Genomic DNA, 16239 nt, shown 5'->3' on the forward strand with positions numbered 1-16239 from the left:
CTGACAGTCTGGGATATGTCAGTGTGTGAGTGTAGCTGCTGACAGTCTGGGATATGTCAGTGTGTGAGTGTAGCTGCCGACAGTCTGGGATATGTCAGTGTGTGAGTGTAGCTGCCGACAGTCTGGGATATGTCAGTGTGTGAGTGTAGCTGCCGACAGTCTGGGATATGTCAGTGTGTGAGTGTAGCTGCTGACAGTCTGGGATATGTCAGTGATCAGCAGCTACATTGACTGTGACAGGTCACCTAGTGGAAATAGCATGTATTTCCTCCATATGCCAAATATGGTCAAAATGACCTCATCAGGTGGAAAATAGTCAAAATGACAAATTCAGAGTCCAAAGCCCAGAATGACACCCAGAAATAATACAAGTCCTGTTTTTCTGCTCTGATGGCTGTGGGATCAAAAATGTCAGTTTGAATGGGTTTCAATGGAGCATTTTTGGACCTGAACAGTCTGAATGTAACTATTTAGTTTCCACAGTGTATTTGAGGCTTATTGTAGGAGCTGAGCTGCAAATTCACTGATTACACTCAAATACATCTTGCCAAAATTTATGCCATATGCATGAACGCAGCCAAAATAATCAAAAAATGAAAAACGAGACAAGCTTGTAAAATGCACCAAACGGTCCCTGAGGGTTAAACAAAAAACACATCACAAATATTTACTGAGTTTCAGAGGAGCTGCTGAGAGGATTTTGGGCAGAAACAGGGGAGGTGTTTCTTCTTGTTTGCTTAACGACATCAGAGTGGTTTCCATCTTCTCATCTAACTTTCAGCATGAGCGTGAATTATTTCTGAAAGTTTCAAAAAGTCAAATAGAAATTTTACAACGTACTTAGGAGATCGCCCTGTTAGAGCGCCGTGTTTCGGCCCGTTCTCACTACGAACTCATCAAATACGCACCGCTCTGTCATCGCTTTCAGCGTACGAGCACATCGACAAAAGCCACCTTGTGCGTGCAACCTGAAGGCGGCTGGACGGCGTCAGATGAAAACGCACTGAGACAGAGTCGGTGGCGTTGCTATTGTACTCCGGCAGACGGCCGGAGGGCACCGGGCGCATCCACATGCAACGTGCACCGGCAGCGTCACTTGGAACCAGTCGGTTGTGCATGAAATGCTGAAGGAGAGCGCCGGGTAAATATGACGTCCATAAACACGTGGGCAGGTGGACGGGTCCAACAAACCCTGGACTTTAATGCGACAGTCTGGTGTTTGCTTCGTCTGAATGTGACGTTTTTTTTCACCTTGAGCTCCTTTTGCCTTAAACGTAACCGTCTGTGCCAGCATGTGCGTTTGCTGACGTCCTGACGTTGGTTGTCATGTGCTTTTGTTGCCTAAAAATAACCACCTGCAGCGTGATCCCGCTATTTTTTTGTGTTGACATCACAGAAACGAAAACAGCAGACGCAGACGGATACGTAGAGCGTAACGTGTAGACGCAGAAGTCCACCTCGAAGCGGCCACATGTGATGACTTGGGACAAAAAAGTGTTGAAACAGTTTAATTTTACTGTGTGGAATTTCTTTTTTGGTGTAAATTATGATGAGGCGGCTCTTTAGAGCGTCAGTTTTAATAATTTCTGAGTTATTTTCACAGACTTAAGTCAAATAAGTCGTATGATTCCTTTCAGGCGTTTAACTGTTTTTACAGTTTGAGCAGTAAATTAATGTAAAATAATTCTTTAAATATAAAATGCACTGACGTTATAAAATGTTTTTTTTTTCTCACTTTTTTTCTCACTCAAAAATCCGGTGTGTTTCCTGGGCTGCAGGCGGCTGAAACTCTGTCCAGAGAAAAATCTCATGTTTGTATTTTTTTTTTTTTTTAGTGTATAAATTTGTTTACTTGTGATCACAAGACAGTTACCGTGTGACCTCCACACAACAAGCTTTTATCCGACGTCCAGAAATATCCGTTTGATAATCACAAGAAAACCGTTAATTTATTTAATCTTGTCACAACAAACAATTATGCAGCGACACGACGAGCTGTCAGGCCACTTCCTCTTTAAGAAATCATGAAACAAGTGGTATTTTTATCGGTGCGGTTCGCACGCGGCTCGGCGGTTATCATCAGATAAAGTGTGGATTTCAATACGTCTCAGTGTTGGTCGTGTCTGACAACCTGCCTGCAGGCCTGTAAACACTGCAGTCATGAAAGCAGCAGGACACAACGGCTCGTTTGTCGACTCCACTCGTCAAATGAGGACAAGGCGTCCTCGCGCTGCCTCTGACATTTCTTCTCCTCCTGTGGCGTCGTATCTGGGTCGATGAAGGTCGATGGAGGTCGACTGTGATTTCAGACGCCGAGCGAAGAAGACGGAGGCCGTGATTCTGCATCCGGCTGCTTCACCAGACGCTCCGCGCTGACCCAGTTGTCAGTTTGTCTTTGAGTCTTTTTTAAAAAACAAAAACCTTCCAGAGCAAACGTCCTCAACGAGGAGCTCAGATCAGCCTCTGCTGCCTGAATTTAACCCCCCCCACCCGCTGAGCTCCAATCAATCTGCTCTTTTTCCAATAAAAAATATCACAACTGTGATAACTCCTGTGAATCTCTTTAGTTTCAGGTGCTGATGTAAAAACGCTCTGCGTGCTGCCGGTCCTTTGGAAACGTGATCACTTTTTATGCAACGATGTTTAAACGGCTGAAATGTAAACTTCAAAGATGCAAAATGAGACTAAAAAAAGGACAAAAGAGAAAACTTTATAAAGAGAAAAGACGGAGGCCCAGAATCATTATTTTACAGAGACGTCTAAGACGTTTTTAGCTGCGTTTGTGACGAAAACCTGTTTTTTTTGTTTGTTTTTTGTTTGTGGCGACAAAACCAGTCGATTTTTGTAGAGACATTTCCAGTTTGCTGCGACAAAACAGGAACATTTTAACGGACCATATACATTTCCAGCTGTGTTTTTAGTGACCCAACTGTGATTTTTTTTTTTTAAATCAAGAGGTCAGGACATTTTTTTGTTTTTTGTTTGTGGCGACAAAACTAGTTGATTTTTTTTTAAGATGTAGGGACATTTCAAGTTTGTCACAACAAAACGGGACATTTAACGGACTGTAGACATTTCCAGCTGTGTTTGTGGCGACCAAACTGTGATTTTAAAAAAATAAAATTTTCACAAGGTCAGGACATTTTCAGCTATATTTGTTGTGACTGAACAGGACATTTTCACTTGGTTTGTGGCAACCAAACTAAGTATTTTTTAACAAGATAATGAAAAGTTTCCAGCTGTCTTTGTGATACCCAAAGCGGGTATTTTAACGAGACGTCGGGACATTTCCAGCCATGATTGTTATGACAAAACGGCACATTTTTAACAGAATGTCGGGACATTTCCAGCCGTTAGTTTAACAAAAAAAGAGAGTATTTTACTAAGATGTCGGGGAAATTTCCAGCTGTTTGTGGTAACAAAACTGTCGACATCAATGTTGCTGTAAATTGCTGACAAATCCCAGGCTGTGATAAAAAAACAAATAAATAAAACCATCTTTATTGCCAGCACTATATATTGTTTTTTTCCATCTAAAAACACAGTGGCATTACGACTAAAACCTGGCATTTATGCATTTAAATGGTTAAAATTCAGAAAATAAATGAATATTTGATACTTGTGATTAGGACGATGATGTTGGTTTAAAAATCATATTAATGTATAATACATTTTATAATTGCATTTTGAAAAGCACGTTTGTGATACGAGTGTGAGTATTTGCATCAAAAATAATAATATATAAAAATAAATGTTGCTGCTAATCATTGACAGATCCCAGACTGTGATAATATATTTTGCATGTAGTACATTTCATCTACACACATAGTGGCAACAAAAACCTGGCATTTAAAGGGTTAAAATTCTGAAAAAAATAAAAATTAAAAATTGATATTTATGATCTGGACTGATGCTGGTTAAATGAAGTAGAAAATCATATAAATGTCTAATATTTTTTTCAGCCTGATTTTGAAAAGCACATTTTATGTGCAGAGCGGTATGAGTATGAGTATTTGACACTGCACAAAAAATAATAAAATGTGCAGCAAATCATTGACATATTTAAGGCTGTGATAATAAAAAATCTACTTTATTTAAAAATTATTCTTTTTTTTTTCATCTACAAACCTTGTGGCATCATGAAAAAAAACTGGCATTTAAAGGGTTAAAATTTTGAAAATTAATGAATATTTCATATTTCTGATTAGCATCAATGTCGGTTAAATAATATGAATTCACTGAAGTAGAAAATAATATTAACGAATACTATTTTTTTAAAGCTTGATTTCGAAAGCGCCGAGCGATTCGAGTGTGTGTGATACTGAAACAGGCCCTAAAGGGTTAACAGCAGGAGCCAGAGGACAGAGTGTGGCGCTGGTGTTTACATGCTGCTGCCAAATGTTTGGCGAACAACCGTCCAGATCCGGATTTACCTGTCGACCCACAGGTGCTCGGAGTTACCTGGAACATATTTTAATACCACACACACTCAAAGTTAATGAGGCAACAGTCGTCACCAAAAGGCCGTAAAGCCGCGCCGCGAGTCTTTGTTCTGAGGAAACTCCGGGCGTGTTTTTCTTTATCTCTGCTCATAAAAAGTCATCAGCCGAAACCTCAAACTGTCAGACGGCTCGACTCACCAGCACCAGATCCTCCTGGCCCGTCACCAAACCAGCCTGCAGCTTCTGCACGTTTGCAGCAGGATTTTTAGGAAACAAAGTCAGAGTTTTGCACCTGTCGCTGCCGTTTTGGAGCCACAAACTTACACGTTTTCCTTCTGCACCTGGAAGACAAGACAAAGAGTTAATTAAACCCAATTCATCTTATAAATACCGAATAAAAATACCAGAAATATTTCTTCAAGCTGACGTGTATGAACCTGTTGGCATGCTGGCTGGTCTTTAAAAATTAGGATTATTGTAAACTGAAGACACCTATTTGTCCAGATAAACCTAAAAATAATCAAATAGATAAATGAGAATATGGATTTTAACCCTTTGAAACCTGGAGCGACTCACTTTTCTTGTTTCAGACGCTTTTCTCAAGTATTTAAACATTTGAACTCTCAGCAAGTTGGATTTCTTTCAAAAACATGGAAAAATGCAATGAGGAATTTGGAAATCAATGATTCACAAAGTGCAAGAAATTAGAAGATTTAGAAAATAATTTTTAAAAAGCTGGGGAAAGACTATGATTGTAAATATTATTACACGTGCAAAATTATATTACAAATATATCACATAAGGACTTTTCATGTGTTGTTCTTTTAACTTTCTTTTCATTTTGTCTTGTTTTATTTTATTTTATGCATTTAAATTTTTTTTTAACTAATTTTCAGGTATTTTTCTTATACTAATCTTTTAATAATTCCTTGCTAATTTTTGGGTCATTTCTTTTTTTGTCATTTATTGACCTCGAACCATATTTTTGAAAGAAATCAAGCTAATTTCTTAGGTTTTAAGGGGTTAAAGTGAATAAATAATCACAGCAGGAAAATATGAAATAGAGAATTTATTGATGAGGTTTAAGAACTTTTTTATTAATTATATTAAACTCTTCCTAACTTAATACCTTAGTGGTTTTGTTGAAATAAAAACAGTCGAATTAATGTTATTTTCTCGTTTTTGATGAAACACCGTCTTTGGTTTGATATGAGAGCTGAAAACGTCCTCAGTGGGACTGAAACTGAAAAAATAAAGTTTAATCAAAGTCCACATGCTGCACACTCTCACTCTTAATTTTGGGTTTCGGTTTGATTTAATTAAAGTTTAGAGGAGGAACAATAAAACACGGAGTCAAAGGTACTTCATGCAGAGCCTCGAGGGGGAAAAAAACAAAAAACAGGAAGCGTGAACGTACTCGTGTCGCTCAGTTTTTTTGTTTGTACGATTAAAGTTATTCTGAGAGGCGGCGGCCTCGTCCTCCTCTGTTCTGACAACACGATGAAATCCTGAGTTTATAAAAAGCTGCGTTTCATGACGCCGTATACGTTTGTCGGCGTCTCTCCTGCTGCTTTTACAGGTAGAAGAAAAGAAAAAATGTCACCTGATTGATTTATTCTCTGCACAGCTTCTTTTTTTGCTTCCCTTACCCGGTAATTTATTCTTTTATTACCTTATTACCTGTTTTAATTAACTAAAATAGACATTTTAAAGTGAACTCGAACACTTTTACATCGGTCTTTTGGATCCGCTGTGTGCTGCTGAAATACCTGCTTTAGTCAAAGTGTCTCATCTCTTATTTTTGGGATATTTTTACATTTCTGTGTTGAACTTTTCCATTCTCTGATGTTTCGGTTTTTAACGGTAATGTTGGGACAGTGTGGCGATGTTTAAGCATGAAAACTACTTAATTATGGTCAGGAAAACATGTTTCCCTTAACTTCCTCGGTTTGGTCACCAAAAAAATAAACTCTTTAAAAAATGCTTCGTTTTTTGGCTTCAAGCAGGATTAGAAATGTCACAAACTGTGTTTTTCTTAAATTTAAATTTAAATTTATTTATGTCATTCTGTTGATTCTGTAAGCTTGTGGATGCAAAACAAATTTCCACATTTTATTTTATTTATTTATTAGTATTTTTTTTTACATTTTTCTAGCTGTAAAGGCCATAACTATCATTCATTCATATCATTAAACAGTTTAGTTTACATGTAATGAGTCTAGAATATTCAAAATTATTACTTTCTTGAATAACTGATGGAGATGTTGAACTTTTTGATGAGGGTTTTTTTAGTGAACTTTTTACTATTTGGCACCTACTTTTTTCTTTTAAATTTATTTACTTATTTATTATAATTCATTTCTTACTTAGATACTTTTTTTAAAAACTATTTTGTTCTATTTTATTGTCCTTTTGCTTGCTGGTCCTGTACACACACTGTGGGACATTATTATCTTTTCTTATTTCAGGTGAAACATCTGCCAAACTGCCTAAACATAAACCACACGCTAACCTCAGCGCTGTTAAAGTTTAAGCATGTTCGCTACATAAAAACGACTGAACGTGCTGCATCAGTGGTTTGCAGAAACCTAAAACACCAACATTTGTTTTGGCGAATGAACTTCGGCAAAACTTTGAGTCGACTTCAGAAACTCGACAGAACTGTTGATTTAAAACGACTCAAAACTGCTCCTCAATTCTCTTCTTTGGTTTCACGTCAGTACGTGAATTTATATGTTGATGGTACAAAGTATACAGTTTATGACACACACACACACACACACACACACACACACACACACAGAGGTCAGAGGTCACACACACACACACACACACACACAGAGGTCAGAGGTCACACACACACACACACACAGAGGTCAGAGGTCACACACACCAGGAGCCGGTTGGTGTCTGAAGCAGAAATTTCTGTCTGTTAGTCTGCGAGCTCGTTATCACTTTCTGCTGTGAAGAAGAAGAGCCGGACGACCTTGATGGAAGGAGGGGGTACACACGTTTGATGTTACCGCGAGAGTGTGTGTGTGTGTGTGTGTGTGTGTGTGAGAGGGGGTGCTGATTAGGGCGTGAACAGGACAGTATGTGTGTGTTTGTTCATGTGTGTCATCTCTGGCAGAGTGTCCTGTTTCTGCTCCACCTCAACAACCACACGCACACACACGCACACACACACACACACACACACACACACACACACACACACACACACACACACACACACACACACACACACTCAGCCGCGACTCACCGACCAATAGGACGAGAGCTCACAGCTTACACCACCAAGAAACGCCTCGTCCTGCAGGTTCAAAGCTTCGGAAAAATCCTGATTTTATCTGAACTCGAGGCCAAAATAAATTCCTCGTTAGTTTTGTTTAGAGAGTCTCAAAGTGAAAAAAACTGGCGGTCACACCCGTCTTCACGAAACCAGTGGTGTCTGTTTACCTGGCTGTGGCACGTGTCTGCATATCCTTCACTGTTTTCATTTTTATTTTTTTTAATTGAATTGCATACACTTTATTTCAAACATTAAAAACATGATTAATGAAATACTATGCCCTAAAAACAATTTAAAAAATAATAGTAAATATTAAATAAATATATAAAATATATATAGTATAATATAAATATATAAAATAATATAATAGTGAAAATGCATAAGAAATTTTTCAGTAAAAAAGTAAAAAAAATGAAAATAAAAATATCAAAATATTAATTTCAAGTTTGAGAAAATTACTATTCAAACAGCATAGATAGATAGATAGATAGATAGATAGATAGATAGATAGATAGATAGATAGCTCAAGAAAAGTGAGAATCCAGGTTTCAAAGGGTTAAAGCACTGAAAAAGCGGAGGGATTTGAGGACTTCGGGATGAGAACGGGCTGACCGGTTATGTGTCACACAGTACGGGAGCAGCGCCAAAATTTATTTTGGTTAAATTTGTCACCAAGTAACTTTGACAGGAAGCAGCGCGGCCATGTTTGTGACACTGTATCCACGTGTCTTTATACATCCACGCTTTAAAAACGGATCATCGCGGAGCGAAAACAAAGCTGATTCTCTTTGTCCCTGAAAAGTGCAGATTTGGGAGATTTTCCCCTGACAACAAACACACACACACACACACACACACACACACACACACACACACACACACACACACACACACAGGTGTCTCAGGTGGGGTGAGAGGGGGAGACATTCGTACCTCCAACAAAACTGAAACACCTCCATCCCCAAAACCCACATCTGCCAAGTGCCTGACAATGAGTGTGTGTGTGTGTGTGTGTGTGTGTGTGTGTGTGTGTGTGTGTGTGTGTGTGTGTGTGTGTGTGTGTGTGTGTGTGTGTGTGTGTGTGTGTGAGAGAGAGAGAGAAACTGAGAGGAGTGGAGTAAGAGTGTGTTCATGTTGTGAGATTGAGAAAATGGGAGCGTTAATGTGTGTGTGATGTGTGTGTGTGTGTGTAGGCAAAAAAGAAGAATGTGAAAATGAGAAATGTGTGAATATGTGTGTGAAAGAGATGCAACGTGTGACTGTGTGCAGTGTGTGTGCATTTGTGTGTGTGTGAAGAAAAAATGCGAGGAAAGCTAGTTAATGTGTGTTTGCGTGTGTGCGTGTGTGTGTGTGTGTGTGTGTGTGTGTGTGTGTGCGCCCTCTGCCCTCTTCCAGCTGTTGTCTCTTCTTCTCCTCTCAGCGGAGGAAGAACAAAACTCTGCTGCAGCAAAAATAAAAAATAAAAAATAAATCCCAAATGTGGCATCAAAAACATAAATTTATCCCACTTAGTAAAGTTAAAAAAACAAAAAAACAAAACTTAACAATTCCTCCCCAGTGCACCCACACTGTGGACTGGAAACCAAAAAAAGTTTGTCTGGAGCCAGATGGTGCGCAACGTTTGGAGACAAAACAAACTTGTAAGACTGAAAATGTCCTAAATTGTTTGTGTTTTTACTCTCATTTATTTCTGGATAAGTCATATTTCACAGCGTGTTAATCAACTCGAAATCAAAACAGATCGCTGCACCAGGAAATAAATCAAAACATCCCGTCTCCTCTGAACATAAATCTTCATTCGTAAGCCTAAAATAAAGTCAGATGAAGTCGTGAGCTGCAGAAAAGTTTGTCTCCAAACACGTTTTGGCAGCTGCAGACGCTTTTTCTGCTTATTGTGCATAAAATGTGATTTATGGACTCCATTCGCAACGTTTCAGTGATGGAGGAAGTATTTAGATCTGTTACTTAAAGTACTAATACCACAATGCAAAAGTCCTGCAGTGAAAGTGTTCCTGCAGTAAAAGTATTTCAGTATAAAAAGCAAAATTTAATATTAAGAGTATTAAAAGTATAAAAATGTCCCTGTGACTGTTGCTCTGTTATAGATGATTCTGAATTGTGAATTAATGTAAAAGCAGGATTTTACTTTTGGTTGAGGCTGACTTAATTTTTAACCATTAATTAATAAATAGATTTGGAAAAAAATATATTTTTAAAGCAAGGGAAAAGTTATTCATATCTCATGTATAGTTTATTTATTTATACTGATAAATATCACATTTTTATACTTAAAAATATTTTACAGAAGCTTAAGCTTTTTTTCGGGTAATTTCCTTGTACTTTTTGCAATTTTTATTTTTATTTATGTATTAAATTTATTGCTATTTTGGGGTCATTTTAAAGGCTAGGGAAAATGTCAAGGAAGCTATATTATTACTACCAAATGCCTATATTTAAAATGTTTTAATTTTCTTTTTTCCTTCTTTTTTTCTCATTTCATATCATTTTCCTTTAACTTTTTTTTTTTTTTTTTGCAAATTTTGGGGCCATTTCTGACCTTGTTAATTTACTCATTGCATGTTTTTTAAAAAACATCAAGCCAATTTGTCAGGTTTTAAAGGGTAAATGTGAAAGCAGGGTTTTACTGTCGGGTCGAGCTCCTTTTGAATTATTAACTAATTAGTAGATTTGGAAAATCATGTTTATCTTACATAATTTTTATTATTTTTAAGCATTTGTGTAAGGTAATTTTCTTGTGCTTTTGGCATTTTCTATTTATCTATTTATTTATTTATTTATTTATTTATTATTCAAATAATTTCGGTTCAGTTCAATTCAATTCTTTTTTTTTTTTTTTTTTAAACCTGTTATCACAAATCCCATGTTTCCTCAAAGGGCTTCACAGCATTATTTATTGCTGTTTTTTTGGCTCAGTTCTTCATGAGTCGCTTGTTGCCTTTCTTCCGTGTTTTTGACAGAAACCGCGTCTTTAAAAGCATCTGATCCACCAGAGTCACACGACGCGTGAGTGGGATCTGAAGTCCGTCTCTGCTTCAGTGACTCTGGCCAGAAAAAAGGTAAATATTTGTCAAAGAGAAAAGTGTTTTTTAATCTTTCCTAAAATCCTGTTTTTTGATGGATTATAATCCCTCTAATTTTTCTGTTTTTGCAGAGGATGTTGTGAAATATCCTGAATTTACTTAATCCATATAGAAGATTACTGAACTTTAATTGAAATTCTACCAGAAGATCCAGATGCTTGCAAAAATGTTGGGATGCATCCCACAAAATGATGCACAAGAAGAATTTCATTTCTCTGTGAAAGTGCTTCATCTGCGTGAGTTTTTTTTTAGTGCTTTTTTTATTTTTATTGTCATCGTGTCAACGTTTGAGATGTAATTGTGTGCATCATGTCTGCAAAAAAATAATATAATAAAATAAATAAATGGAAGAAAGAAAAACCTTCAAATATTCTTGTGTTGCTTTTTTTTTTTAGAAATCCAGAAGTAGCAGTAAAAAAAAAGTAGTTTTTAGTTAAAAGATGTATTTACTTTATCTGATAAAAACTCACATTTTGGCACCTTGATATCCTGCGTGGAGTCTACAAACATCTCAGGCTGTCGGGGGAGGAGGAGGCGAGGGGAGGGAGGGTTTCCACGTCGAAGCATCGCCTCACTCACCAGCTGCCAAAAATACTGATGTGCTCAGAGTTTCTCCCTCCTCTTACTCTCCCTCTCGTCTTTCTTCTTCTCCTGAAAGAACGGGTTGAAAAGTTCAGTGTGAAATCACATTTCCGTGCGATATAGAGCTGCAGTCAGGAATGAAAGCTACCGTGCCCCCAAAAAGCTGTGAGTGTGTGTGTGTGAGTGTGTGTGTGTGTGTGTGTGCGTGTGTGTGTGTGCTCGTCTAAGTGCTTCCAGTGTACAAGAGTGTGTTTATCGTTCTGCCTTTTAGCTCCATATTCATGCAGAGTGTGTGTGTGTGTGTGTGTGTGTGTGTGTGTGTGTGTGTGTGTGTGTGTGTGTGTGTCCTCAGAGTCAGATTTTCCTGTGAATTGCTCCATTTAACAGAAGGCCATGCATGTGTGTGTGTGTGTGTGTGTGTGTGTGTGTGTGAGGAGGCTGCACTAACACTCGTGCTCACACTCTGAGGGTTTGTGGGTGAACACGCTCCTTTGACAAACACTCGCTCATCATCAGCAGCCGGTGGTGACTGACTGACGTCTCGCAGGTTAAATCTGTTCAAACGCCGGCAGGGAAACCTGAAGGCGGAGGGCTGAACGGGAGTTTTTTTCGGGTCGTGGATGCGCTCCACCTCTGTCAGGTGCACAAACACGGAAAATCAAAACTCTGCAGCTCTTGAACCGCTGGATATAATTGAATTGAGACATTCTGTGAATTCCAGGAGCTCTGTTTTGATTTTGGGATTTAACGAGTCGAACACCTCGACACCTGTGAGCGGCGGAGTGTCCGAGCGCGGCTCTCAGGTGCCTGTGATCAATATTTTTATAATAATTATGTGGCAAGTCAAGTCAATTTTATTTCTAAGGCCCATTATCACAAATCACAGTTTACCTCAGAGGGCTTTGCAGAACACGACGTCCCTCTGTCCTCTGTCCTCTGTCCTCTGTCCTCCACCCTCACATCGAGGACGGGAAAAAGGTCTAGTGGTTACATTTAGGGGGAACATCTGCAGAAATGTAATAAAATATAAAAAGTTTTATATATTTGCTGCAGATAAAAAGATGCATGACTATTTCCAGTATTTTATAGGATGTAAATGTAATATTTCACAATAAATGACTGTAATAGGTTTTCTTTAGTTTATAATCACCTGAAATAAAAACGGCTGTGTTTTTGTTTCCTTAGAATAAACCGTTTATTTCTATAGGGAGCGAGTCCTAATCTACGGGAACAAAACATGAAAAGCATTTAGAGCCAGTAGTTTCTATTAACCCTCGAATTGTGCAAATTGAAGTTGCAAATATAAAATACACCTAATAGAAACACATCAGTTTCAAAAAAACATTTATCGCAATTTTTTTTTTTTTACGCTCACATGAGGAGGTAGATGTCTTTTCTAGGTCACATGATGCTGTGGCTATGTGTAGGGCTGATAAAACGATAACGATACAAATCTCAAAATAACCTTTCCTTGTTTTAAATATGAGATGTAGTTAGAATATCGATAGAACGGATCCCAGCCGTGTTTTCACAGATAACACGAACAGCCAATGATATTAAGAATAGCGCCGCGGAGAACCAAATGCAGTAAACGACTTTGACTGTACAACAGCTGAGTGTTTGACAGCCACAGCATTTCATCACCGTGGATCAAACAGCTGATGGTCCGACAGCAGCGCAGTGAGACAGACAAACAGAGCGCAGCTTCTCCTCACAGCACCAAAGTGTCTGAAACAGACACATCTGCAGAGGTGAAAGTGACTTCTTTAAACTTCTACAGACGACTTTGTGTTATTTTCTCGTTTAATCAGACTTTGGATGAATTATTTAGAAACACCAGGACACATCGCTCCGTGTCTCATCCAGCCGCTCACGCTGAGCTCTCATTATTATTACCAGGGGCAGATGTGATGTTTTGGGGGCCTGTAATGGAAACCCGCCTTCTGTCTTTTTCAGACAAAATAAGTGTAAAAAGTCGCTGCAGTGTGTCTGTCCTTCTGACAGACACAGTTAGAGACGAGCTGCTGAACTAATAATTCTATTAAATAATTTAAAATGTATAATTATGATTATATATCTGTTTATATATATAATTATAATTATTATGATAAATATATATATATTTTCCCTGTCTTTTAACCTACGTATTTCTTGCTCATTGCTTTGCCCAACCAAGTACAAGATGTCCCTAAAATTAAAATAAAATAAATTAAGAAAAATGATAAAAAAAGAGAAAATATGAAACAACGTGGAAAAAGTGCCTAAAAACAATCATTCTTATAAATAATTTCAATTATGATAAATATATATATAACAAAAATATATATTTGTCCAAACCTACTTATTTCTTGCCATTTGCAGAAAAGTTCTCCCTAAGCTGCTCATTGCCTTTTCCCCTCATATTTTCAAAATCAAGCCCAAATTCCTTCAAAAAGTGGTCTTGAAACTGACCTCGAGTTCTGCAAACGCTGCACTGAAAAAAAAGGCCTCCGGAGATATTTAAACGCTCCAGCTAAGTGAATCTAAAACCTCCTCTCCTCACACTTTTCTGACGTCGGGATCGGAGGAGGTTGTTTCTGTCAGTTTCTCCTCAACTTTGCGACACCGCCGTTCCAAAATTCACACCCACTTCACACAGCGATTGGCCAGATGTGGGCAGCTGAGAAAAGAGGGTGGCGTTTTAATCCCTCGCTCTCTTCTCTTGTCAGTCTTCACACCAATACTTCTGCCACTTTTTGTGTGAACAGCAGCCGAGTGCGACACCGTCAGCGTCTTCCAGGAAAGATTGTCCAAAAGCGCGTAGCGTCATCGTATATCCCACCCCTCTATAACAGCGGATCACACTGGTTGTACTGGGAGGCTTCCAGGTGTGAATGTGTGGAGCTGTCTGAGCAGCGTGTTCCCAAAAAACACTGCTCCACGCAAAAACAGGTAGACGGAGATAAAAAAATAATACAATAAAAATGCAGATAAACAGAAATATGCTTCAGTTTCCTGCTTTTCTGATCTTTTTTTGTGTTTCTGTGTTCAGTCGGATCTTTACTGGAATAAAGAGCTCTGCTAAACTTTTCCAAGTCGAGCGTCTTTCTCAGGGGAGCCATCTTCGAAGAGGTGAAGTTATTAGTTTTGGGGACGAACGCTCTATTTCTGTGTAATGACTCCAGAAGTGATTTATTATAACTCACATTAATCACCTCTCGTACCTGCAGTTAGCAGGACACCGAGACGCTGTTTGTTTCAGAGAAATTATCAGCACCTACATAAATGTATGTTTATTAAAAATCTCAGTCTCACAGAAGGTCTGAAGGGTTAACCCTTTGAAGCCTGAGCAGATTTGCATGATGACTTTCAAAAACATGGGAAGCGGCAACGGGCAACAAAAGGAGAAATCAAGCAGAAATTAAAAAAGAAATTAGTAAAAATAAATTTTAAAAAAATACAAGAAAAGTAGAAAGTAAAGAAAATTATCCAAAAAAATATAATTATAAAAACAAAAAAACCCCCAAAATAAATATATAGATAAATAATAATAATAATAATCTGAACTTTTTCGAGCCTTAATAAAACAACCCAAATCTACTAATTTATAAGTTCAAAATTCACAGGACATTTCTTGCAAAGTTGCTCATCACCTTTTTGTCATGTTTTGTTTAATAATAAAAATGAATAATTAAAAAAAAACTAACTAAATGAATAAATAAATAAATAAATGACAAGAAAAGTCCCAGAAAACTGCTTAAATATTATAATAATATATCTGTAATGTTTGTAATTCTATAAATAGCTTTTTAAAAATGGTTTTCACCCATAGCTTTTTATCCACTAAACATTTTGTCCTGGATTTTGAAAAATCTAAATCTAATTTGTAGCAGTTTGTAGAGGAACATTTCTCACCAAGCTGCTCTTTGTTTTTAAGAAATTTCGTGTCACGTTTGTAGTCGCAGCTGCTGTTACGTTTGTGGGATTATCACATTAAAAGCTGCAGATTTGTATTATGTTTGTGATTATTAGGTTTGTGGGAGTTACAGGAAACGTTACAGGAAACGTTACAGGAAACGTTACAGGAAACATACACAAAGCCGCGTTAAACGACCTGAAATGATGTTTTCACGTGTCTTCTGGCTGATATGACTTCTGATTGACGACTGTATCCGAAATCTGGATGAAAACCAGTTTAAATCGATTTGATCCTTTTGTAAAATCTGGACATTTTCAGACGAGCCTCAGACCGTCTGGTTTTAAGTATTAAACTCCTGCCTAAATATTTATGACGGGTTAAATGCAGTGGAGGGATTTCACTTCGGGGGTTTAGTAAAGTCTAACAGCTGCTTCGGTGGATCTGCTCAGCGCTGACCAGTTACAAGCTGCGGTTATAATGGGAAGCTCCCAGTATGGAGCTGTGCTGATAATGGGAAGCTCCCAGTGTGGAGCTGTGTGAATTGTGCTGCGGCTCGAAAAAACCTGCTGCGCACGAAGGTTAAAAAATAATAAAGTGCAGCGGGATGGCTCATCGTGGGTTTCCTGGCGAGGCCGAATATCTCCTCTGATCGGAATAAGCGTCTCTCTGTTGACGAGCAGCCGCCCATTAAAGCGTGATTCACAGATTAAACTCCTCATCACAAAATCTCCTCCGCCGGCCGCCGAACATAACCACAACATCGCTGCTGCAGAAAAGAAACAGGTAATTACCAAAAAAAAATGAAATTCTTAAATTAGATGAGTCATAAACACCTGGACGTGAGCTGAATACGTGTAATAATTTTTTTCTTTCACGCAGCAGATGATCACAACACGAGGAGCTCGCAACATGAATTTCTCCATT

At 38.1% G+C, this 16239-nt stretch overlaps 1 protein-coding gene across 1 annotated transcript in view; it reads right to left on the minus strand.

The window, feature by feature from the left end:
- LOC148186726 (uncharacterized) overlaps window positions 1-16239 on the minus strand; it is a 29366-nt gene that overhangs the window by 2795 nt on the left and 10332 nt on the right. Inside the window, exons 6-8 of the mRNA XM_088090887.1 lie at window positions 12309-12423; window positions 11306-11486; window positions 4641-4783 (exon numbers count right to left, since the gene is read on the minus strand). Coding sequence (XP_087947013.1) covers window positions 4641-4783; window positions 11306-11402 — 240 coding nt within the window. The 5' untranslated portion in view covers window positions 11403-11486; window positions 12309-12423. The remainder of the gene's footprint in view (window positions 1-4640; window positions 4784-11305; window positions 11487-12308; window positions 12424-16239) is intronic.

The sequence above is a fragment of the Plectropomus leopardus genome, chromosome 17 (genome assembly GCF_026936395.1).
Source record: "Plectropomus leopardus strain MGB_pleo_1.0 chromosome 17, ASM2693639v1, whole genome shotgun sequence".
Lineage (NCBI taxonomy): Eukaryota > Metazoa > Chordata > Actinopteri > Perciformes > Serranidae > Plectropomus > Plectropomus leopardus.